General features: G+C 38.0%; 2 protein-coding genes across 4 annotated transcripts; one reads left to right on the forward strand and one right to left on the reverse strand.

Moving 5' to 3' along the window:
* The first annotated feature begins 286 nt into the window (after positions 1 to 286).
* LOC135681187 (uncharacterized) lies at positions 287 to 15,424 on the forward strand. The gene is made up of 4 exons (XM_065195515.2): positions 287 to 848; positions 1,839 to 1,944; positions 2,131 to 2,328; positions 9,547 to 15,424. The coding sequence occupies exons 1-4, from the start codon at positions 441 to 443 to the stop codon at positions 9,768 to 9,770; spliced, it is 936 nt and encodes a 311-aa protein (XP_065051587.2). The 5' UTR covers positions 287 to 440; the 3' UTR covers positions 9,771 to 15,424.
* LOC135681252 (ciliary microtubule associated protein 1A) lies at positions 14,546 to 21,164 on the reverse strand. 3 transcript variants are annotated; one of them, XM_065195623.2, is made up of 5 exons: positions 20,721 to 21,164; positions 19,915 to 20,138; positions 19,479 to 19,619; positions 18,399 to 18,498; positions 14,546 to 14,564 (listed from the first exon to the last, which is right to left on the reverse strand). In XM_065195623.2, the coding sequence occupies exons 1-4, from the start codon at positions 21,013 to 21,015 to the stop codon at positions 18,409 to 18,411; spliced, it is 750 nt and encodes a 249-aa protein (XP_065051695.1). In that variant the 5' UTR covers positions 21,016 to 21,164; the 3' UTR covers positions 14,546 to 14,564; positions 18,399 to 18,408. The 3 variants fall into 3 exon arrangements, with proteins under 3 accessions (XP_065051695.1, XP_088967865.1, XP_065051693.1); XM_089111739.1 differs by lacking the exon at positions 14,546 to 14,564 and adding an exon at positions 15,253 to 15,847 and having other exon boundaries at positions 18,397 to 18,498; XM_065195621.2 differs by lacking the exon at positions 14,546 to 14,564 and adding an exon at positions 15,253 to 15,850 and having other exon boundaries at positions 20,721 to 21,163.
* Positions 21,165 to 24,260: the final 3,096 nt, after the last annotated feature.

Consider the following 24,260-nt stretch of genomic DNA (forward strand, 5'->3'; position numbering starts at 1 on the left):
CAAGAATAATAAAAGAAAACTATTATTCTACTTGAATATTCTTTTGTCTAACCGGGCCTTAGGACAAGTTTTTTAAAAACCTTATTGATACAATATCTATAATCATAGTAAAACCCATAAAATTTTTGAACATTTAAGGAAAACCATGGTTTCTATAACACATAAAGAAATAAGGAATGATTGTTATTGAAGAAAGAAAATACTTAATTTGCCTGATGTGTGAATGAGATTTCTCGCAACAAGGTGGCTTAAGATACAAAGAAAGCACCAGCTTCCGGCATATTAATTATTGCACACAAGGCTCAGGGCTCCAGTATAAGCTACAGTTAAAACAAAGGAAATTCTATTGCGTGCATTAATCATTGAAGCAAACTAAATCAACCTAAATAGCAATTCACGAATTTAATGCTAGCCACCAGCAAGCTTTTAGTTGATTTAACATGGCAGCACAAATGGTGTCTAGTGCCAATGAATTGACAATGGTATACTATTTTCTTGCCTTCGTTGTTCAACAGTTAATCAAAATGAACACAATTTTCTTATTACTTTCATGTCACATTATAGCAGTTAACGGCGTGCAAATATACCGAGGCAATTGCAGGAAAGAATCTCTATTTAAGATTGGAGGCAGAGGAACTAGACTGGATGCAAACATTATCTCTTCTAAAACGTCATCCAGACTATCCCTGTGTGCTAAATCGTGTATTGATGAAGCAAGTTGCAAAAGCTTCAACTACAATGTGGTTGCATTGATTTGTCAGCTGCTTTCGAAAGACAAAAATGACGTTGGTGCAGAAAAGCTTTTGGCCGTAGAGGGTTGGAATCATTATCAACCAGTCGAGTTCATGGTGAGGCACAGGATAATTTGTTTTCCTTTAATATTCTAATGTTATCTTGATGACTGTTTATTCACTTCTGATTGTTAAATTAGCTATAAGCATGATTAAAAAAATACCACAAAAAGGTTGTTCAAAGCTGAGGTTACTTTTGAAACATCTAATTCAACTATAATGTCGTTCAAATCTTGCCGATTGGCATGCACCAAAGTAACCTTTTGTCTTCCATTCTCTTTTTTACCTCTTTAAGGGCTTTCTTTGGTTGAGATCTGTCAAGGTAGGATACAAATCGTTCTGCTTAGAGATAGTCACCCCAAGCGAATTCTAATTCTGTTGGGGTTTATAACCTCCTTTTCCGACTTTGGCACTTGCTTGCTAGGTTTAGGAATTTCTTGCAAGTCTTTTGGTAAATCTGCGCCACATACTGAGTATATTGTCTTATTCATGTCTAGCAGTGCAACAAAAATATTGCTTTTTCTGTCCGTGTCTTGATTGCAAAAACCTGTTTTCGAGTCGTGCTTTCAAGTCATGAAACTAAACTGTTAGATTGATACTAAACTGTTACACTACACTGAAACTTATGATATCCTATTATTTTGCTATTTTAGAAAATTTGTAGCTTTTGACATAACCTCATTTATGTATTGAACTGGGTTTTATGCAATGATGAAAGATAAACATGTTACAGCTTACAGCATTATTTCCTCTCTAGAGTTGCTATATTTAGACTTGCTTATGAATAGCGTATCCTACGGTGGTTGTGACATTACATAATAATATACATAGGTCAATAAGCTATCATTTAGTTTGAAATATGAAATCAGTTTGAATTTTTCGTGTGTGGAGAAGACTATGGTTGCCGAGAATGCATATCCAAAGATGGTTCTTCACCGCCACGATTCTCGACGCACAGAAGTGGATTGAAAACAAAATATCAGTCCTTTACTATAATATTCATACTATTTCTTATTTTTATAAAAAAAACGCCCGTTGCCTCTTTAGGATACTCCAAGGTGCCGAACAGAAACAAGCTCCGAAATGTGCGCTTTTAACGAAGCATGCGATGAGGTGTGCGAGAATCCGGTTGGCTACAAATGCCGAACATTAGGTAGGCTCTCATTTCATGATTTCGTTTATTGTTTTAACTGGCTATATGACTTCCCTGAAAATCATCTTTTCAATTGTTTACTTTTCGATTGTCTTGAGTTATAGTGACTCCAGACTAAAAAGTATCGTTTTTAAATATTGATTTGCAATGATTGTAAATGGTAAATGATTAACATTTTTCATAAAGGAAACATAGCCCTTGGGAAGGCAACAGCGCAGCCTACAACGTGTGCTGGTGGTTATTCGTCTAGAGCTGTCGATGGAGACACTCGCACCAGCTGGATCTACGGCTCTTGTACACATACCTGTGCGGGGACATCAAAGTGGTGGCGTGTGGATTTTGGGAAAAGCTCGTTGGTGCACTCAGTAAAAATCACAAACAGAGGTCAGGTTATTAAGCAGAGAAATTTTTCAACAATTTCACATTTGTTGTAACTGTTATTCTGAAATAAACTGTTTGACGTGGATGAAACAGGGTTTATTCTAAGAAAACTTTACAATACCACAAGTTCAAGTACAGGGAGTTTTTTGCAAAGCGTTATGGTTTACTGAAAAATGAACAGAAACAACGGTAGAATTAGAACCACTGACTAATCTAAAAAATAAGTCTTGCGTCTAACTTCATTGTTGAAATTGGCATTGGAGACAGCAAATTTTTACGAGGTATAGAGGCAGAAGCGGACTGACCCACCGGGACACCGGGGTATTTCCCGGTGCGCCCTCTGCCCCTTCTATGTCAAAAATTGTTCATATGTAGCAGCCAAAAAGCCTACTCTCACTTCCAACCCTCGTTAGCTTTTAATTTTTCAAGCAAGTACGCTATACTTGAATTAATTTGATATCTATTGAGGTGACTAATAATTTTGTGAAACCCATGACTTATGACTAACCATATTAGTTTTTTGACTTATGGCTAAAGCAAACTATTCCTAGTGCCTGATATCCAATAATTGAGGGCTCGCACTTTGGAAAGATAAATTGAGCACTACCCTGTACTCTTTCCAATCAAAATGGTTATACCTGGATAAAATTATCTATCTGTTGGCTATTGGGTATGGGAACGTTCACATATTACGTAATCAAAGATGGGTTGAGCCATAAACTATCCCTTAAGCCTGGTTTCCATATGATCGCAACAGTCGGGAAAGTGTCGGCGACCCATCTGCGATGCGCCTGCGATCGATCGCCGGCAGATATTTCTCTTATGGAAACACTTGTCTGCGATGCATCGGCGACGCCGGAAGACGATCAGGAAAGTTGAACGATGTTCTACTTTCCCGGCAGTTACGATGCTCTCCCGACGCCTGCGATCCACAAATTTTGTATGGAAACACTCATCTGCGATGCAACTGCGATGTCCTATTGTATTTTATCGCACGTGATACCATTTGTCCAATCACGGCTCTTTTCAACAGCCATTGTTTGTCATTGCAAAAGCGCGCGCCATTTTCTAAAATGGCCGACAACGAAGCTGAAGTCGAATTCGACAGCGAAGCATTTATGAATTGTGTTCGCAATTACAAAGTCATTTATGACAGAAATTCACAAGATTTTAAAATTCCATTGAAGAAAAACTTGGAAAGAAATAAGCTTGGCTTTGGGAATCGAGGTGGACGAAGCTAAGAGAAAGTACAACACCATCAGAACAAGGTTTTCAAAATATATCCGCAAAATTCAGTTCCATGGTTACAAGCCAACTAGTTGCGCCTAGTTACCGATTGCCTTTGCAAATGGAAACACTTGTCTGCGATGATCGCCGATGCATCGCAGGCGTTGGGACAAAACCATCGCAGATGCATCGCCGACACTTTCCCGGCAGTTAAGATTATATGGAAACAAGGCTTTAATAGTGAAAACTGTTCTAGGTACGATAGAGGACAATACTTTCTGAACGTCCTAATGGTGGCAAGCTATTTTATTTTGCAATTCAACTAAAAACTCATAGGCATCATGCTTTTTGTACGTTACAACCAGAAATTTTGTGCCCAAAAGAAATTATGACAAATAAAGGAATTATTGTAGCCAAAAATCTTGACAACTTTTTAAAAAACGTTATACGGAATTTGTTGAGAATTCATGCCCTCATGTACGAGCCTTCTTTAAAACTTAATGGAAAGTTAAACAGGCTGTTTTGAAAAAAGACTGGTTTCAAATTTACAACTATCTATTAAAGTATTCCAATCTTCCTTCAAACTTTTGTTCCGGAATAGAGACTGTGCCTTTTCTTAAGAAATTCTTCATCCTTTTTACCATGTCTACGCACAGTCTCTTATACAGAAGGAGCCTTCAATCTGCAGAATCAATTTGCGCAAAACGGACGGCAGCAGGTACTTTCAAAATCCATTTGTCAAAGATATGTTATCAGATACTTTTCGGACAAGTCTACAGTTTTAAGCATATGTTCAATACCTGATAATAATTCCGCACGCTGATGCACTGGCATCATATCTTTGGTAAATTATTTGTAACTCTAGCGTAGAGGCAGGAGCAACACAGTCATTGGACTAGCGGGTGCTGAGGCACCCCTTTACTTTTTCAAAGATATGCTGCGAAACTTTGGAAAATTTATGAGAATGAAGTCATGTATTTCGTCAGATTTCTAAAGATTTCGAGATCGATTTTAATCGAAAAGAATCTCCTCTCCTAGGCCAGAGAAGTTGCTTTCTTTGTAAAATCTTGGAAGATAGTGTCTCGCTAGCTGAAAAATCATCATTTGATACCTAAAATTGAGGGCAAAACATCATTTGGTAACTACAAATTTTGTCAGCCGTGTAGACGTTTAAAACAAAGTCAATTGGACTGAGAATCTTCTTCATGCCAATGCCAATAATGAAAAAAAAACTTTGATTTTCAACATAGGGCATGTTCTGACATTCTAAATAGTGTGATTTCAAAACATTTTCTGAGGGCCATCCCCCGATCCCCTGTTTCCTTTCCTGTGACAATGCTTGCAACAAACTGATTCTCAGCTAAAGTTTTTCCGAGCCCGTTTTACAAGCCCTAAAGTTTTGTGACTTTAGCATCTATTGGCGCCCTTTTGGCTGCTTTTCCCGGTGGGTCAAATGGTTGCCAGTCCGCCACTGCATAGAGGTTAGTGTTATTTTACCTGATAAGAATGCTCGATATAGCAGAAGTACATTTGCTTCATATTGCATGTGTAGCGTAAAACCCTCCTGATGCCGAAGGCAAGTGAGGAACCAGTTTGATAGCCAGGGACGTAAATTGGCAGCGCAGATAATGACAGATACTTTTAGGGGGGAGGGGGGGGGGTGAAGGGCTCAAAATTTCCGACTGAAAAAGGTCAATTCTACTTTTGTTTGAGGGCCTAAACTTTAATAGTTTTTTACCAACAAAACCTTATAAATTGTCTCGTAAATAATTATTCAGCTGTAAGATAAAGTTTCTAGATTTCGTAAGTTTAGAAGATCGAGCAAAAAGACTGTTAGTTTAATTAGTTCATCAATACATACGTAGTCCAAAAATCAGGTGTTAATTTTTCTCCTTCCAGGACTTGCCCATGGCTCCACTATCTTATCTAAATTTACGTTGTCCAAATGTCTTTCTCGCAAGTAAGAATCATGAGGTCGTTTAGTCTTTCACTGGGGCGGCATCAAGAAATTCAAAGTGGGGGGGGGGGGTGGGGCTCAAGTTGATAGAACTATTAGATCAAAGAACCCTCTTTTAAAAAACGCACTAAAACTCTTCACGGTATTTCATGCCTATTATTTTATGGGGCACTCATTATGCTAGCGGTACGTTTGAAGGGGCCAGCGGGAAGTTGGCGGAGACCTCGCGGATATTCGAAAGTAGAAAATTTTCACGACCACGCTTTTTAGATTAGGCTAAAATACATTTCAGAATATTTCTTGCAGGTATTTTCTTGCAATCGTTTAAAACATTTTGTTGTTTTTAAGGCATGCTCTTATTACGTTTGATTAATTCCAGTCTTAAAATTGATTTCATCACTTTATGAGGCCCCATAGACCTCGGCGTATTCCTTGGAAATTAAGCAACTTAAGGATTTGTCGGATTTTTCCTTTCTTTCTATTTTTTCTAGCATTACTGATAAATATTATATAAAAAACTTTATTTCGTATCCCGTTTTTAGAAGCAATTTGATGGAATGATTATGACACTATCCCCATTACGACGAATGTAGTTGAAAATACTTTTATACAAAATTTCCTATTTTTCTGTATTGCGTCGCTTCATTCTTTTTAGGACTGCATTTTACCAAACAACTATTTTCTTTTGAACTTATACCTTCTGTTCATAAGGTGCAGCTGAACTGATGCTTTACTTTGCTTCATAAGGTGACAGTTACTTTTGAACTGTGAGCTACAGTTCATAAGGTCATTTGAGTCAAAACCTCAATTTTCACAAATGATTCAAATTTTTCCCATTAACCTAGCTTTCTATCAATAGCTTTAAATTTTCCGACTGTCCTCAAATTTTCCGACTGGATTAAAGATGTCACAACCCCCCCCCCCCCCCCCTACACCCCCCAGTATTTACGTTCCTGTTGATGGCAAGTTAAACCTGGTTTCCATCGTTGCGTCAAAATGGAAACGTTTTTGTTCAGTTTACCTGCGATCGTTGCGTTGCCAGCAATCCTTGCATTTGAGATATAAAACTTTTTATATCTGTGATCGCAGCTACCCTTGCGTCAAAGGCAATCGAAGTCTCTCTTTCAAGAGCAAATCTTCTCTTCTACAGTCACGTTGTGGAATCCCAAATATCCAAGATGGCGTTTGCTACATCTGAGAATCACCAATTTATGGAGGAAGTTCAGAAATAAGACTGCGTATACAACAAGTATAACCGAGATTATAAAAACAGGTTTAAGAAATATGACTGTTGGGTGAAGATTGCCTCAAAATTTGAAATGACTCCAGAAGATGCGGTAAAAAAGTTCCGAAATTTCAGGACTGCCTACAGGTACTTGAAAACGAGTAAATCTGTGTCCTCTGGGTCAGGCAGAGATCCCGTATCAACAACTCCTCGAGAATTTGAGAATCTGTACTGGTTCTAAAGTTTATGTTTCCTTTTTCGCTGATGGTCCTTAATTCTCTTCACCAACGCCATTATTCAAAAACAGTTAGCCTGCAGCTAAAATCTTTCCATTTCATTGTCATCTGCTCCCGCCATTTTGAAATTTGATGCCAACGTCTGAAGTATGTGCGATCGTTGCGATAAATGGAAACCACATGACGGCAAAGACACTTTTAATAAACCGACACATTTTGCATACATTTTTAGCAGAGATGTAGTTGTATAATTTTGACAGGGAGGGGGGGGGGGAGCTCTATGAAATTTCTAAGTTTTTCTTTTCATGTAGTAATTTCAATTTGAGGATGACGAGGGTTTATGTTTTTCCGTTCTTTGGTTGAGCAGCGAGTTAGGAACATTGGTTGTGTTGAGCGGGCAACTGAGATCAGAACATTGATACCAGGGAAAGGACCAGGAAGAACTTAATTGCAAGTTAAGGGCAAAATGTTTATATTGCTCAGGGGTTTAGTGAAAGCCGCCACCATGGTTGGCGACGAGAGAAATTTGGAAGCATGACATTCTAAGAATGGCCAGAAAATGCATATAAGATATTTGTAGCATTGTTAAGAAAGAACCTTATTTTTAAAATTAATGACCCATTGGTTGGATTTTGAAATGACAAATTTTCTCTTGTGTTAACAAAAGAGAGGTTTTCTATCTATATATGTCAAATTTTGTGTATATTTTCCTGCATATGAAGTTTGCAATGCGTTTAAATCTGTCAGTTGTTCTCTTTTCTTTTTCTGGTTCAATCGTCAATAGCTGACCTGTGGTGAAGTAACAATATTTCGCAGCTTTCTTTGCGTTACATGATTCTTTGCTGTGTCCAAGCACAAACGACGAGGGGGGGGGGGGCTGAGCCCATCTTGTTAACTCTTAAGAAACAATGCGTATTGAAATTTTCAGAACATTAACCCTATCCAGACTAGGGGGGGGCACAAAGTGCCCCCCTAGTTGGTTTTTCTTTCATAACTTCAGGAGTTTGAAAGCAATACCCCTCAGACCTCCTGACTTTTAGTTTTAACCTATCTGACACATGTTCATATAAAAGATAATTTTTTTATTATTAATCAGGGGGTTGTGTAGGGGCGTTTTCAAAACTAGTCAAGTAAAAAATAGTTCAATCTGCCACGGATTCGCAACAAAAGTAGATATATTGATGAAAATTAGTATCTAGGCATTAATTTGTGCTCTTTTCATGATTCTGACCAGAAAATTTAAATTCAACATCCTTTTCTATGATTTTTCTGCTGCGCATGCGCACACATCTGTTGACAGATGTATAGGTATTACATTAATAAAACTGCAAGTTTAGAATAATTTGTCTGCTAAGGCATTAAAAATGAACTCAAACATGACATTTGGTTGTATCGATCATTTAATTATATAGAAAAAACTATAGCCAAATACAAAATATGTTGAGTTCTTTTGTTAGGAACGTTAATAATTTTGAGAAGTAACATTAAAATTGTGTCAATCTTCTTGTTTCTATTAGAAAATGCATCAAATTTGCTTATTTTAATATCTTAGCCCGATGCTTTGGAATTAATGAATATTTTAAGATTTTCAAAAATTTTCTAAATTTTTGCTTCACCCGGCCACCATTATGATGACGTCATCGTGAAACCACGTGACTTAAAAATTGAACAATAATACTAAAATGTAGAGAAAAGATAAGAGTACCATCCAAACAAAGTTCATTGTCCTAGCTAGAGGAACAAAGAAATTACGGAGGGGGGGCATCCTAAATTCAGTTTGTGCCCCCCCCCCTAGTCTCCCGAAAGTTTCAAAAAGCCTAGTCTGGATAGGGTTAAGAAACTGGAGTACTCAACATCGCCTTTGTTTCTTATAAAAAATGAGTGTATATAAGTGTTCATTCTTCCGCATGATAATTTTTTGAAACACTCGCAAGGGCCCCCTCACGGCTTCTTTATTTTGTTGATAAATTTTTTATTGTGGATGAGTTTATTCTGGATATGAGTTATGAGGATCTGGATATGCTTGCTTTTGGGGACATCCTAAATTCACAGTTGTGCGACTGGATTTGAGTTTTGCCTCCTCCCTGCTGAGCCTCCTTCCTGCCGAGCGTTTTGGCCATTTTTGGTGTAGAAAAAAAGGGATTGTTAGTGATTGTCTCTTTACCGATAAGGGAAACGTGATTGTCAAGTCAAGGCCAAGAAGCGTGTGCGTTTGCTCGCGGGACTGCCAGGGTTTGCCGTTGAAAATTTTATCCATGAGCAAATGAAGATTGTTTTAACCAAAACCAGATTTAATTTTACCGACAAAGTCTCAGATTTGCCGACAAATTCTTACCTGGGGGAGGGGGATGACCGCCCCCACACCCCCACAAATTCCGCCACTGGCAAAAAACACCGAACACAACTTAATAAAATAAACAAGGAAAGCAAAACCAGTTGTACATTAATATGCATCAAATTCATCCAAAAGATATTTTCTTATTCAAAGTGGCACCTTCTTCCTTCTGCACGCATCATGCATTGTAATATATTAACTTATTCTATTTATCTATTTATTTATCTATTTATTTATTAAGGTGATTGCTGCGGTAGCCGCCTTTCAGACTTCAACATCAGAATTGGCAACAGCACGACAGGAAATGGGGACAATAATTCTGCTTGTGCTGTCAATCAAGGAATTGCACAAGGTGCCACGAAAACATTTCTTTGCAGACCACGTATTTATGGCAGATACCTTTACGTTCAGTCAAACATAACACCAGAACTGACTCTTTGTGAGGTGCAAGTTTTTGGAGAATAAAAGACATCGCAAAATTCTCCTTTCTGGAGGAAATACAATAGGAAGTGAAGATATCATTAACAATTGACGAGCTCTATTTGAGTCAACAGCACAAAATGATGACATTGAAATTACACAATGTTTAACAATTGACGAGCTCTATTTGAGTCAACAGAACAAAATGATGACATTGAAATTACACAATGTTTCTTTCTCTTCAATTCTAACATGTTCATATATTTTCACAAGATCCTGAAAGCTTTTAACCAATTCGCCAATGACCCTGACTGATTCAAAAATATACCATAGACTATGAATATACATGCTACACAATTTACCGATCGACTCTTCGTTCTTAAACAGAGTACATATTTTCCAACTCTCGTGGTTCTGTGCCCTTTAAGCCTCAGCGAACACTGCTATATTCTATTATGTAACGAAAAAGATGTCGCATTGATATAGCCCTTTTTGTACACATTAATGCTCAAATAGACACCTACAATGATAATTGGACTACTTTAATTCATTAATTTCATTCATTAATTTTCTTCTATTTTTGCTGTCTTTTGCGAAGGGAAACCTTGGGATAAGCTCTTGTCTCTAAATCAGGGGATTTTTTAACATACAAACTAGTGGGGGAGGATTCTCAATTAGACCCTAAGGTTTCCGAACATGTCCAACCATTCCCCACTTGTAAGTGCCCTCTTGTTCAAAATTGCTTAAAAAAATTATTTTTCATGATATTTGTTTACTGTTCGTTTGTGCTGTTTGGCTTGAGTACTTTTCAACCTGCACAAAGCAAACGTAATTTTTCGCTTTCAATTTGATTACAGTAAGAAGTCCTTTTCCTATAAAATACACCAATAGAAATTGTTTAAAAGATCCCCGCTCTACATAGGTATGTAGCAATGAATTATTTAATCTTATACAAAACCACATTAATTTACCAAATTTTCCTCCGCTTTGCATTACCACATTACGTTAGCATTACCACATTACGCCATTCTTCAATAAGCTTTCCTCGCATCTTAGCCTAGATCTTTTCTTCTTCATTGCATCGCCTTGCTTCATTATTACATCCTAAGCACATCCTTCGACTGCAAACTTATTTTTTGTGTAGAATCGTATAAATAAGGATGGGCTCCGACGCAAGTTGGAAAGTGGGGAGGGGGCCAAGGGAGATTATCAAAGCAAATGAATTTATAAAAACTCTATTGTTTTGCAAAAAGTGGAGTGGCCATGGCCCCCCGCCCCCGGCCCCCCTTCATCGGAGGCTGATAATAGTGGAGTTGGTTAGAGATTATTCAACTGGAGCAAACCTAAAACAATTTTCTCTCTGCATTTTCTCTAAAAAAAGACTTTGTGAGATCGTTTAACTTATATATTTAACAATAGTTCTGAATTTTTCATATAACTACGAGCAATGAAAGATGAAGCATAAATAATAAAAAATGCAAAACCTTTGTTGTCATTAATCGTCCCACTAATACTTATTGATGGGTAAATTTTCATTTAGGAAGAGACCATCCCACTCATTCAACAGGCATCCCACAGATTGACAACCATCCCTTGAAACTGTAGTTGCACGACACATAACCCTATTTGACAAGAAAATTGCTGAGGGATAGGTGGTGGTAAGCACTGTCAGATCAGGGCCGCCGAGAGGGGCAAACGTCGAGGGCCTAGCTTCATAAAGTAATGAATTCTATTTTAAGAATAGAAGGGGCTATTACGGAATTTATTTTCCGTAACGTATGTGTTGGGGCCCAGACCTTCCTTGGTATCTTAAGACCCCACACAGTTATTGTTATTACATTCGGTAGTGTAATACGTGCCGAGATACACGGCGGCATGTAGAGTTTTAATTATAATGTTGATTTTATATTTGATTTAAAGCAGTAGTAAATAACATGTTTTGAATCTCAATACCTAATAAGGACAAACGTATGGAAAATATCAATCGACAAGTCTCAGTCAACGTGAATATGTATGTTGCAACTCGTAACAAGTTAGTTGGTCGGAGTAGAGTTGAAGTAATGATGGTGATCGGCGAAAATGTGAAACAGAATATTGATGGATTTGATACAAAATAGTTACACAAAATGGTGATATTTCTCTGAGTCTTCATCTTACACTTCGTTTATCATTAAATATTAAGATAGGGGCACCGCTAGAAATAGTGGTCCCAACAGTATGGAAGCGATAGTTTCACAAGGTTTCAAAAATTAGCGGAAAATTCCAAAATTTTCTCCTTTTGCGTCAGGAAAGAAACCCATAAGGAGGTGTAGATGAGTTGAAGCAATCACTTCGAGGATAGACACATCGCCTCAGAAGGATACAAATGTCTGTCGTGCCGGACGGACGGGATAGAAAAAACTGAAAAGACTAATTTCACGTATTCAAATATTCTATTCTATCCGAACTTGATGTAAATTTGAAATATTTCTAACAATCAAATATTAGTTTGAAACATTATCATACATTTTGAACAACTATATTTCTCAACATTTGGAAATTTTAAGGCCAAAAGTACCAATGGATCATCGTGATCGTTTTCTGGTCAAATTCTCATAAAAAACTTTCTAAAAAGCGGACACTTAATTAGCGGACACTCTAATTAACGGGCAATATTGTTTGCACAAAATAGTCAATTTGGCTTTTTTTCTTTTCGATTAGCGGACAGTACAAAATTTTTAGGAACCGGCAAACAAAAAAAATAAGGCGAGTGAATATTTGTTTAAATATTTATTTCAAGCACTTTGACACTTGACTATCTAGTTAGCTTTTTACAGCTTCGAGCTTCTTTACAGCCCAGTTTACTAACTTTTTGTCCATGAAAGTGCTGTGTTACGCTCAATTTGGTTATTTTTTCGTTTTTTGGCGTCTAAGTTAAACCCGATAGCCATAAATTACCCAGACTACACCCAGAGGTGGCGCCAAAAATCTGGTAATTTAAATCTGCAAATTTTTCTTCATAGGGAGTGAATTAGGGGATGGACATTTTTAGCGGTAGGATAGTGGTGGAAAGAAGGTGATGTTTCACTGCAGTTATTTTACAAACCGTTTGTGTTTCTGCTTAGAGCTCGGAAATTTTTACCAAGAAAGTATTCTAGAATCTAAGTGTGAAGAATGTTCTTTGTACAAAAACGTAGATTTGTTCCCATACAAAAGCCTGCAAGTAGGCTAGTGCTTGCACTCGTAACAGCCGAAGAATTCAGTATGAATTGTCAGTAATCACTTGTCAGAGCCAAAAAATAGATGCACATGATATGATTGCAGAATAAAGGAATCAGATAAAATCTAATGCCAGGTGGCCATGGGGATAGAAGCATTGTCATCATTAGGTTCAGCCAGTATCAGTTCATCAGTTCAAGTTCCATTGAGGACATTTTTAATTAAGCAGAAAGCCTTCGCACAGGTCGCAACTCATTGCAGGGTATTACTTGGTATTTGAAACAACTTTTCAATTTCTTCATTAAAACATTGAATACAGTGTTGTGAAGTAAGCAATATGTTGCATTTATAGTTGTACCAGTGGCGTACCCAAGGAGGGGAATGGGGGGGGGGGTCCGGACCCCCTACTTTTCTAAAATATGATCCTTGAGATTTGTCCAAAAACGATGTAAAACTCATTGGGAGGGGGGGCAGTATACTGTATGCTTGTGTCAATAAAAAATTCTAAAATGATTTGCTATTTACCGTAGCTAACATGAAAAAATAATGGGAGAAAATTTTGCAAAAAGGGCGTTTCCCCACATTTGCGAGTGTTTGAAGGGCGTGGTCCAGAAAAGATTTCCTGGGGGCTAAGCCCCAGACCCCCCCCCACTACTGCAGCCCTGGGTACGCCACTGAGTTGTACAGCTGTCTTATTTCGCTAATTCATATCAAGGTCCATAAGAGATCATTGTTAAAATCAAATTTAGTGGATCATTCTCTTTAATATGCCTTTCGACACAAGTTTAGCGTGTCGGCAACGGTCTGTGACAGTCGGGAGATGGAACAGAAGGCTGATGGGGGTCTGGGGGCGTAGCCCCAGGAAAATTATACACAACCACACCCTATAGATGCTTGGAAAAGGGGGGGGTAACGCCCTTTTTAGTATTTTAAATCAAATAGCTCTTGTTTAGATTGCAATCAATTCTGTCAATGACTTCAACATCTAAATGTTCTTTCCACCCCATTCTTCAATCTTGTGGGTTTTTGGAGATATCTTCGGGACCATGATTTTGAAAAATTATGCATTTGAAAACCCCCAACAAACACTGATCACACTGGAAAAACATTGCAGATGAGAGAACATTATATCTACAAATATTTTTACAAAAGCTAAACTTTTGATAAATCAGCTTATTCAAGTCAGCAATGGCTAAGAAATATCCATTCTCTTACTATTAATCAAATCAAATCAAATCAGTGCTAGGTTTATGATTATAATGACGAGGTCATGCTATTCCAAATGAGCATGACTTACCACAGGGATACCAACTGAAAAGTCATTGAAACTCAGCCGACTCACAGGAGCGGTGGGGCTCTCTAAGTAAAGAAACCCTATGGCAGGTCATGCTCTTCAGAATGAGCATGATTAATCACAAGGGACCAAGATTGGGAAGGGCAGTAGAATAATAAGAATAAACTGGAGGAAAGGGGTTTCGAAAGTACTTTTTCAATAAAGAAAATGTTTAATCATTTTTATAAATGTCTTTAGCTCTGAAATTTTTTAGTAATGCTCAGCATGACCAGCATGACCGCTAGCTTCGCCACTGCAAATGCAGACTGTCACAGACCATCGCCGACACTCTTACGATGGCAAACAGGCTTTAAGAAGAAGATAAAAAAGTATCAGTTTTTTGGCTGGCATTTTCAAGTGCGGCGTTGCAACAATATGGGGCAATTTCTTCCCGCCTTCTTTACAGCAAGCGCAGCAGGGATAGTGTTGCAACACCTGTTTCTAACATTTTTGCGAACTCAACAGAATGTGCACACGTCTTTGTTTTTTGCGCTGTAATACGGCAGCTCTATCGTGTCATTGCAGGACAAATCGCTATTACAAAATACAGCTGGCAAATCATAAATTCAAAAATGCACAAATTTAAACTTTTTGGTTGCTGTTGTCTAAGCTTTCAGTCTTGGCTAGCCTTTTACGTTAGAACAGAGGACAAAAATGTTCGTCACCACCCTGAGAGGTATCCTTTGCCTTACGTATTGTTTTATGTTGTGAATAACAAACTGGGGGAAAGTTGGATTATTAATTTTCTAAAAATAAGGCAAAACTGAGCATAAGTTTGTTTGACTTTCAATAAATCTAAGACGGGCGGGACTTTTATATGAAAATATAAAATGTGATACAGGCGCTAACGAGAATCAACTAATTAATTTCATATGGCCTAAGGGAGAACAACGATTTTAACAACGACCCTTTGCATTTAAACAATGATTGGATGGAAACCAGCATCGAAAGCAGATTCGTTAGAAAGAGATATTGTTTTTGGAACAACAGATAAACTTCTTTTGTACAGTCTGCTTTATTACTATTTGATACTTCGAAAAATTTACAAGATCATTTACAATCAGTCAAGGATGCATAAAAATCATAAAAAATCACAACAATCATTCTAAGTTTTAATTCAAAATACATTAAGAGCCAGATACTCATATCCTTACAGCATACTTGTAATCCCCTTGAAACACATCCCCTTGCAAAAGTTTTGATGTTAAAGGAGCTACAAAGAATAAAAGTGTCCATATTCCCCTGACAACATCGTCAACACAAAAACATAAGACAGGGTGTAGTATTTTTCTTTCATTTTTTTCAACTGCTAAAAAGTCCATTATCAGTCTACAAATGGTACGAAGTAGGGAAGATTAGGCAGGATATAACTTTGAAGACTAACTATTTCACTAATTAGAGTCTCTAAGATTAAATAGGAAATTCAGACAACTTAAGTGGGTCAAATTTTCAATCTTACTGTTGAAAATGGAAAAATACTGTAAAGACCAGAGTATCTCGACATTTACATAGAAAGCTAGGTAAAAGTCTTTCTTCTAGACAAAGATATTTTCTGTGATGCTTTAGGGTTTTATCCATCAATACGTCACTGACCCTGAAAATACAAACAAAGAACAGACAATGCTCGCCGTATTCCGGCGTACCTCAATATATCTACAGAACTAGAATAGACACTAAGACCCTGACCTAAAATGAACGAAACATCGGTGTAAAACATCTTCCAACATTGTTGGCTAAAACATGCTATATTCATTTGGCTACCATGTTTTACGATGCTTTGTGATGTTTGAAGGATTAACTTTCCATCAAACATCGTAAAACATAACTTCTTATGCTTGATCAATAATATTGCGTTCGTTTGAACTTCACTCAGCTTTCACAGAAGGTTGACATGCGGTTAATAAAACGCAGTAACTGTAGGGAGATGTGTGGCAGGCCTTAAAAGACTGGCCAAATCAAACGATTGCATCTTCATATTAAACGTTTTTAACGCAACAAAGTCATAAAAGCTAAATAATTCAAACTTCAGAAAACCATCAGAATATTGCAACTTGTTGTTGATAAATATGCATTATATAGAGAATTCTTCAGTAAAAGCTTACCACGTGGTGAGAAAGCTGGCGCTCTAATATGAAATGGCTGTTTTCAAAATCATATTTTACTCTCCTTGTTAAAGCATCTGGTAACTTAAATCTGCAGGTTCTTCATTAAAAAATATTTTAAAGGCCCCCTCAAATCAGCTCAACTTTTAACTGAAGCAGAGGGATTTTTGTAATTTCTGATATAATAAATGCTAGTGTGGAAATTGATTTCCTTCAAACACCGTAGATAAAAGCATCCTTGCAAGTGTTTTTTTCATGCAAGGTAGAGAATCGTTTTGCTTGTAAAACTAGCATTGGATCCAATATAGAATGAGAAAAAGGTCACAGAGAAAGAGAAAAGGATCATATCAGGCTTCCACGCTATCAGCAAACGACAGTTGTTTTGTTCTGTCAAAATAGCATTTTCATGCAGTCTTTCTTTACACCTCAAGACTTGACCTTTGCCAAATCGTATTGGAGTGCAGTTAGAGCAGAATGAAATGGTACTGCCAGGCCCCTGACACAGAACGGTTAAGCAAATGTCTACTGCCTCGTCAATACTAGATCAGGCCAGGCCAGGTGTAGATTAAATTCTTCTAGGCAGAACGAGGTATCTTACAAAGATCAAAACTGACTTCCATTTTTACTGTGATAATTTCTTGCCTAAGTACCCCCTTCCTTTGGTCGAATAAATTCAACCATTCAGCGATCACAAAAGCAACCAGCTGTCAATGAAAACTGTTGGAACATTAGAAAGGTCGGTAAAAGATGTTAGTGATTACAGGAAAAAACCGACGGGCGGGAAACAGGGACGCCGGAGACGGGGGTCGCAAGGGGTCAAACGCACCTTTTGATAGGAGGGGCAAGGTGGCCAAAGTGCCCTTTTCATTGAAGTGTCCTTGAAACCGGCCATTTGTAATAACCAGAGAGATTTACACGAAATTCTGATTGTAGTGCTAAATTCATATCATGACGACTTTGCTGCAGTACCGTTGGAACGAAATTCTTATTCGGGGGGGGGGGGGGGCTGCCCATTGTATTCCTTCTCATTCAGTGCACCGTCATAAAGGAAACATACTGCAGCCTGACAATTATTGGGGGCTCTGGAGTCATCTCATATCTCAGTATTTTGATTTAACATTTTGAAATGAGACATGCTTGACTAGCATACTCCAATCCTCTGAGAAACTACAGTCTTAGATTTATTCTCAATTTCCTAAGCGAGGGATGGTATGAAGAGGCCTTGCCCATTACTAACAAGGAGCATAAAAGGGCTGAATCAAAGAAACTATGGTTATTTGGGAGACCACAGATCTGACCTGTGCTCAATCATGGTTATAGGGTCAAGAATTTATATAGAGATCATTCTGTGGACTGAATTATGTTAGAATCAACTGACTGAGATAACTTTTAGGGGTTTATATTTCAACCCCACACCCCCTCCTTTGTAGTTTGGCTAAGTACAAAGGAGGGAGTTGAAATAATTGAAATTTGATCATACAAAATATATGATTGACCCCATGCTGAATTATAATCTGAAGTCGAAATTTGTGGAATGGTTGGAAGCACTTTTGCAGAAAATAATTGCTATGCACACATTGTCAGACAAATTGTCAAGTACTTTGCTCATTAGAAGCCTGCTGCACGCATTGGATTAAAACTGAACAGTATGCACACGTATTGCACACTTTGTCAGCACTCTTGCACACATACACGTATTTATATGTGCTCTTGCACACACAAGATCTTGTTGAGAAATGCCACGCTCTGCAGACTGGCCGAAGGGCCTGTTCTGGGAAAGTAAATTGCATTTTTTTACTGTTTTGTGATAAAAAATATATCAGCTAACACAATTAAAGCTACCTTATAAAACCAAACAAGGTTCTAGAAAAAGAAATTTCCAAAGCTTCACCTCAGAGCCCCAAACACCCAGCTGCTTAATCTTGCTACGGCGGTACTTTTCCTGGCTTTACTTGGAAAAAACAACAGTGACCGAATTTTGATCAATGAGCATTCAACGAGAAAAAAGAATGAGAAAATAAAATCAAAATTGCTGCTTACTTGATGGCATCTAGTCAAATGCAAATATGATCGGAGCAGTGTACTCTGAATGGCGAATACCAAATGAAAACTTCGGTGCGAGCTTCTTAGTGACATAAACCTGGAAGAAATAACCAGTTACGTCAATTAGAAACATTGCTGTGTGTCAAAAGAAATTTAAACCCTGCTTTGTTTTAGATATGACCTTGAAGACATTGAAACAGAGAAAAATGCTTAAACTCTGAGGTTATTGCAATAATATGCAATTTTTAGTGATGGCAAAAGTACTTCTTCCAGATCAATTTTATAAAGATTAAGGTCCACAGAGCATATTAATGACTGGAAGAAGAGTAACAAGGTTTCAGCTTCTTGTAAATTCAAAAACTAGCAATAACCAAAAAAGCAAGCTTTCTTAGAATGCACTATCATCCGGTGGAATACTGAAATATTTCTGACAGCCAGGTTGAAATCTTCAAAATATATAAGCTGTGCACCCAGGCTGCTTGCTATCACCCTACTCTTGGGTATCTAATTGCTGTTCCCACCAAGTGCATTTATAGGGGAATTAGAAGGGACAAAAGGTCTGAGGCCTGTGCTTCAATGGGGCCATAATAATCTTACACCATGTTGCTATCAGATTATTGCAAGATCTACAATCAAGAAACCTAATCAAGAAAATTGTACCTAAATAGGGTGTTTCCCTTGTTTATCAAAAGACGGATGGGCAAACTCACAGAACATTTTCTAGGGGTGGGGGGGGAGGATTTTTGTGAATCACTCCTGGGCCCAAGTTGGCTCTTGATGGCCCTGGTCCCTAAATAACTTTTGGAAAAATGGACAACTTCATGCTCTTATTTTAACTTGCTTGTTAAGTTCAGGAATTTGAATAACCCCAATTTTCATTTTTGAACATTAGTGGATAATTAATTAAAGAACATATATGATTCTGAGTTGAGTTGACTTCGCCCAAGCTTTTCCAATGATGTTTATTAAACTTTAAAGAATTTTTCAAATACTCATTAACTTATTTCAACCCCTGCTAAATTGGTACGGAGGTCAATTCGAGTAAACTGTTTAAATGCAAACAAACATTAATCAAACCTTTTCTGGGCTATGAGCACCTGGACCTGGTTTCTGGGTGCTGTCTCCTGGCATGTTGTTCCTTCCACTCATTGAGAATTCTGCATGTCTTGTTTTGTAAACTTTTGGGTCCACAACTTTATATGTACCAGGGCCAGGAGTCTAAAATGTAAAGAAAAACAAACTCTGAGACAATATTGTGGAATTATTGAGAATATATCTGACCTGATATAAGTGGAGGTTCCATTTTCTTTATTAAGTGGAAGTTCCAGTGTCCAGTATCATTAAAAGAATAAGCCCCTTTCCTCTAAATTTGCAAGCAAATGAAAAAAAGTTCAGCAAAAGACAGTCCTGTGATATATTAATATTAAATGAAGGGGTAGTTACCCCCAAAGCCATTACAAAGGCTGTTTTCACAACCCCAGTGCCTATGATATATTAATTGAAGCTATTTTACCTTCTGCAAATCTTCATGAAAGCCCCCGATCTTTGACCTGCTTGTCATGGAATAACTGGGCATAGTTGTCTTGTGAGGTACTTTTGATGATGTCAGGTTTGGAAGAGAATACTGGTTTGGGGCTGGATAGCCATCTTTTTGTGAATATCTTGTTCTTGAACCAAATGAATATGCTGGAGCTTTCTTTTCCCTTAGTGGAACTACTTTCTCGGCATAATAAGCATCTACAAGAAACATCGTATCCAATATGTTGAGAAGTGTATAGGTTTATATATGTGTTAATTTATGGTTTACAAGGAGGGTGTCAGACGTGACAAAAAGTTGTGACTGGACTGTTCTCTCTGAATTTATTGGTAAAAAATTGTTCACGATTATCTCTTAATATGATGAATAAAATCATATGCTTTTTCTAATAAGAAATACATTTTTATCTGATAAAGAATACTACAACGTCAAAAAGGAGAGATTCTATGCGACGCAAACATGCAAGTAGGTCAACAACATATCAATAAGCCAGACCTGTTTGTTGCGATTTTTCTTTCTCTGTGCGTTTTATAGAGTCAAAAAATTGAATACACTTTATTAATAATTCCAACAGTGATTTTGAAAAGTTACGAATTGCAAATTATGCCACCTGGTCAGTCATAGAATAAATTACACTCAACAGTTTTTGTTTGTGTGCTACCAGGTCAACGCTTTGACTAACGGCTAATACCAGTAAACGATCAAGAAAGGAGCTACAAAATGTGTTTCTAGAGGAAATTTGGGGTTTCATCTCTAGGTTTTTAATAAAAAGCAGCTCTTACCAGGACCGGGTGTCCGAAAGGAAGCTTGCAAGTTTGGCCTTCCCTTGAGCGAAAACTTTGGAGCCCCATCGGGACCATTTCGTGTCATCTTTTCTGGAACATGATAAGCAGGGCCAGGACTGCAATCATCTTTGTCTTTGGCTTTTCCTCTCACTCCAAAACTGTAAGCTGGTGCTTTTGACTTCGTGAAATCGTGCTTTTGAAAACCGAGGGTGTCTGGTAGACCATAGCATGGGCCGGGACCTCGAAACATGGCCCCAATCATGAGCTTCTGCTTGCCGCTTTCCCCTGTCATTTCAGACGTTTAGGCTATCTTTTGGAATAATTTATGGCGCTAGTAGCAATTGAAAATTGATAAAAGAAACTTAGTAATTCGAGGCAAATGCTTGGCAGCTGTCTTCGAATGTCATGCATGCGCTCAACAAATCTCGGCTTTGATGTTGCGCACACCAAACAAATCACGTTTCTATGGTAAACCAAAATAACCACGTGACTGCTCATAAACGCAATGCCTGTACCGCTAAGCAACAAAACGGAATCTCGTGTCGACAATTTTCTTGTGGTGATGTTAATGCAGTATTTACAAAGGTACTACTCTAGTCTCTTCTGACCTTGACTTTGCTAAAACTTTGAAAATCAAAATTAAAGGGACTTATTGGGCGGGTAAAGGCGGTGAATTTTTAAGAAATTTTTGATTACATGAGAGGAGTTTGATTTTAGAAAGCTCCGTAGAAAAAGGTTCCTGTAATTTCGAAATTTGAAAGCTTTTCGAATGCAAATTCCTTCTTTAGCTCCTTAGAAAGAAGGACATGAACATCTCATAAAGGATTGTACATCTATGCTTCCGAAGGCAACCTTTAGCGAAATCAGCTCCATCTAAAGCCCCGTTTAAAAGATCCAGCATTTCCCCAAATAATTCACCCAATAACTTTGTCTTGCCCTTGCTCCACAGCGTTTCGAAAAATTATCGATATTTCCGCACTTTTCAGAGGAAAAGTACCCCTAAATAATGACACGTCCCGTACCTTAAAACATGTTAAGGTACCCCCATCCCAGCTCTATTCGCTTTAATAAGAATCAGAGGAAAAGTACCCCTAAATAATGACACGTCCCGTACCTTAAAACATGTTAAAGTACCCCCATCCCAGCTCTATTTGCTTTCATAAGAATCAGAGGAAAAGTACCCCTAAATAATGACACGTCCCGTTCCTTAAAACATGTTAAGGTACCCCCATCCCAGCTCTATTCGCTTTAATAAGAATCAGAGGAAAAGTACCCCTAAATAATGACACGTCCCGTTCCTAAAAACATGTTAAGGTACCCCCATCCCAGCTCTATTTGCTTTCATAAGAATCAGAGGAAAAGTACCCCTAAATAATGACACGTCCCGTTCCTAAAAACATGTTAAGGTACCCCCATCCCAGCTCTATTCGCTTTCATAAGAATCAGAGGAAAAGTACCCCTAAATAATGACACGTCCCGTTCCTTAAAACATGTTAAGGTACCCCCATCCCAGCTCTATTTGCTTTCATAAGAATCAGAGGAAAAATACCCCTAAATAATGACACGTCCCGTTCCTTAAAACATGTTAAGGTACCCCCATCCCAGCTCTATTCGCTTTAATAAGAATCAGAGGAAAAGTACCCCTAAATAATGACACGTCCCGTACCTTAAAACATGTTAAGGTACCCCCATCCCAGCTCTATTCGCTTTAATAAGAATCAGAGAAAAAGTACCCCTAAATAATGACACGTCCCGTTCCTAAAAACATGTTAAAGTACCCCCATCCCAGCTCTACTCGCTTTCATAAGAATCAGAGGAAAAGTACCCCTAAATAATGACACGTCCCGTTCCTTAAAACATGTTAAAGTACCCCCATCCCAGCTCTACTCGCTTTCATAAGAATCAGAGGAAAAGTACCCCTAAATAATGACACGTCCCGTTCCTTAAAACATGTTAAGGTACCCCCATCCCAGCTCTACTCGCTTTCATAAGAATCAGAGGAAAAGTACCCCTAAATAATGACACGTCCCGTTCCTTAAAACATGTTAAGGTACCCCCATCCCAGCTCTACTCGCTTTCATAAGAATCAGAGGAAAAATACCCCTAAATAATGACACGTCCCGTACCTTAAAACATGTTAAGGTACCCCCATCCCAGCTCTACTCGCTTTCACAAGAATCAGAGGAAAAATACCCCTAAATAATGACACGTCCCGTACCTTAAAACATGTTAAAGTACCCCACATCCCAGCTCTATTTGCTTTCATAAGAATCAGAGGAAAAGTACCCCTAAATAATGACACGTCCCGTTCCTTAAAACATGTTAAAGTACCCCCATCCCAGCTCTATTCGCTTTAATAAGAATCAGAGGAAAAGTACCCCTAAATAATGACACGTCCCGTACCTTAAAACATGTTAAGGTACCCCCATCCCAGCTCTATTCGCTTTAATAAGAATCAGAGAAAAAGTACCCCTAAATAATGACACGTCCCGTTCCTAAAAACATGTTAAAGTACCCCCATCCCAGCTCTACTCGCTTTCATAAGAATCAGAGGAAAAATACCCCTAAATAATGACACGTCCTGTACCTTAAAACATGTTAAGGTACCCCCATCCCAGCTCTATTCGCCTTCAAAAGAATCAGAAAGAGTTTGCAATTGCTATTTGCCTAATTCCCTCAGTAACCTGACTATAACTAACAACTGGAATTGTATTGTCAATCAAGTGATTTACTCCAACGTTGTAAACTACTAAAACTTACAAAGCAAGGGGCAATTTAAATTGCGCTCCGGAAAACAACAAACAGCTTACACAAAGGAACGCATGCGCACACTAAACCTGAATTTTTGACTTGAAACAAACTGTATCCAGCATCGGAAATTTCAATATTGGACAAACCAACATGATGCTCTATCGACCAAACATTTCTACCAACGTTTATATTAATCAATGTTGGGTGAAGCGCTGGATAGCTTAAACGGGGCTTAAGAAACTCCACCCTGGGAGGCTTGGACTAAGGATCTGTTGTAAAAACAACTCATGCAACCCTCGGGTTTAGAAAACCGTTTTTTTGAATCTTAAAAACAATGTCGTGGTATACCCGAAACATTATAAATAAAACAGTCTGCAATGGATTCTGATCCAACTATAAATCTGTAATTTGTATCTGATCCAAACAGCATTATACACCTTTTCGATATCCGCGCGCCTATTTACCATAAAGAGACTGAGAAGACAGAAGCCTTTTAAAAAGCTGTTCTCGAGATAAAAACCTACAAAAGATGTTCAAGAATAAAAATCCACAAAAATTCGAATACTTTCGATGTCAATTCGGGCAGTGATTAGTCGCCAGTAAACGCCGTATTTATATGTAAATATAGGCAAAAAGGAAATTTTTTCACTCCATTTCTCACACCAATCTCTCTATGCAAATAGGGCGCGCGGATGTCGAAAAGGTGTATACAATAGGATAGTGATCCAAACAATCTGCAAAAGGGATTCTGATCCATGCAGTTCTGATTCAAAACACCCAACAGTA

The sequence above is a fragment of the Rhopilema esculentum genome, chromosome 12, assembly GCF_057945365.1.
Source record: "Rhopilema esculentum isolate cy_ngs chromosome 12, ASM5794536v1, whole genome shotgun sequence".
Taxonomy (NCBI): Eukaryota; Metazoa; Cnidaria; class Scyphozoa; order Rhizostomeae; family Rhizostomatidae; genus Rhopilema; species Rhopilema esculentum.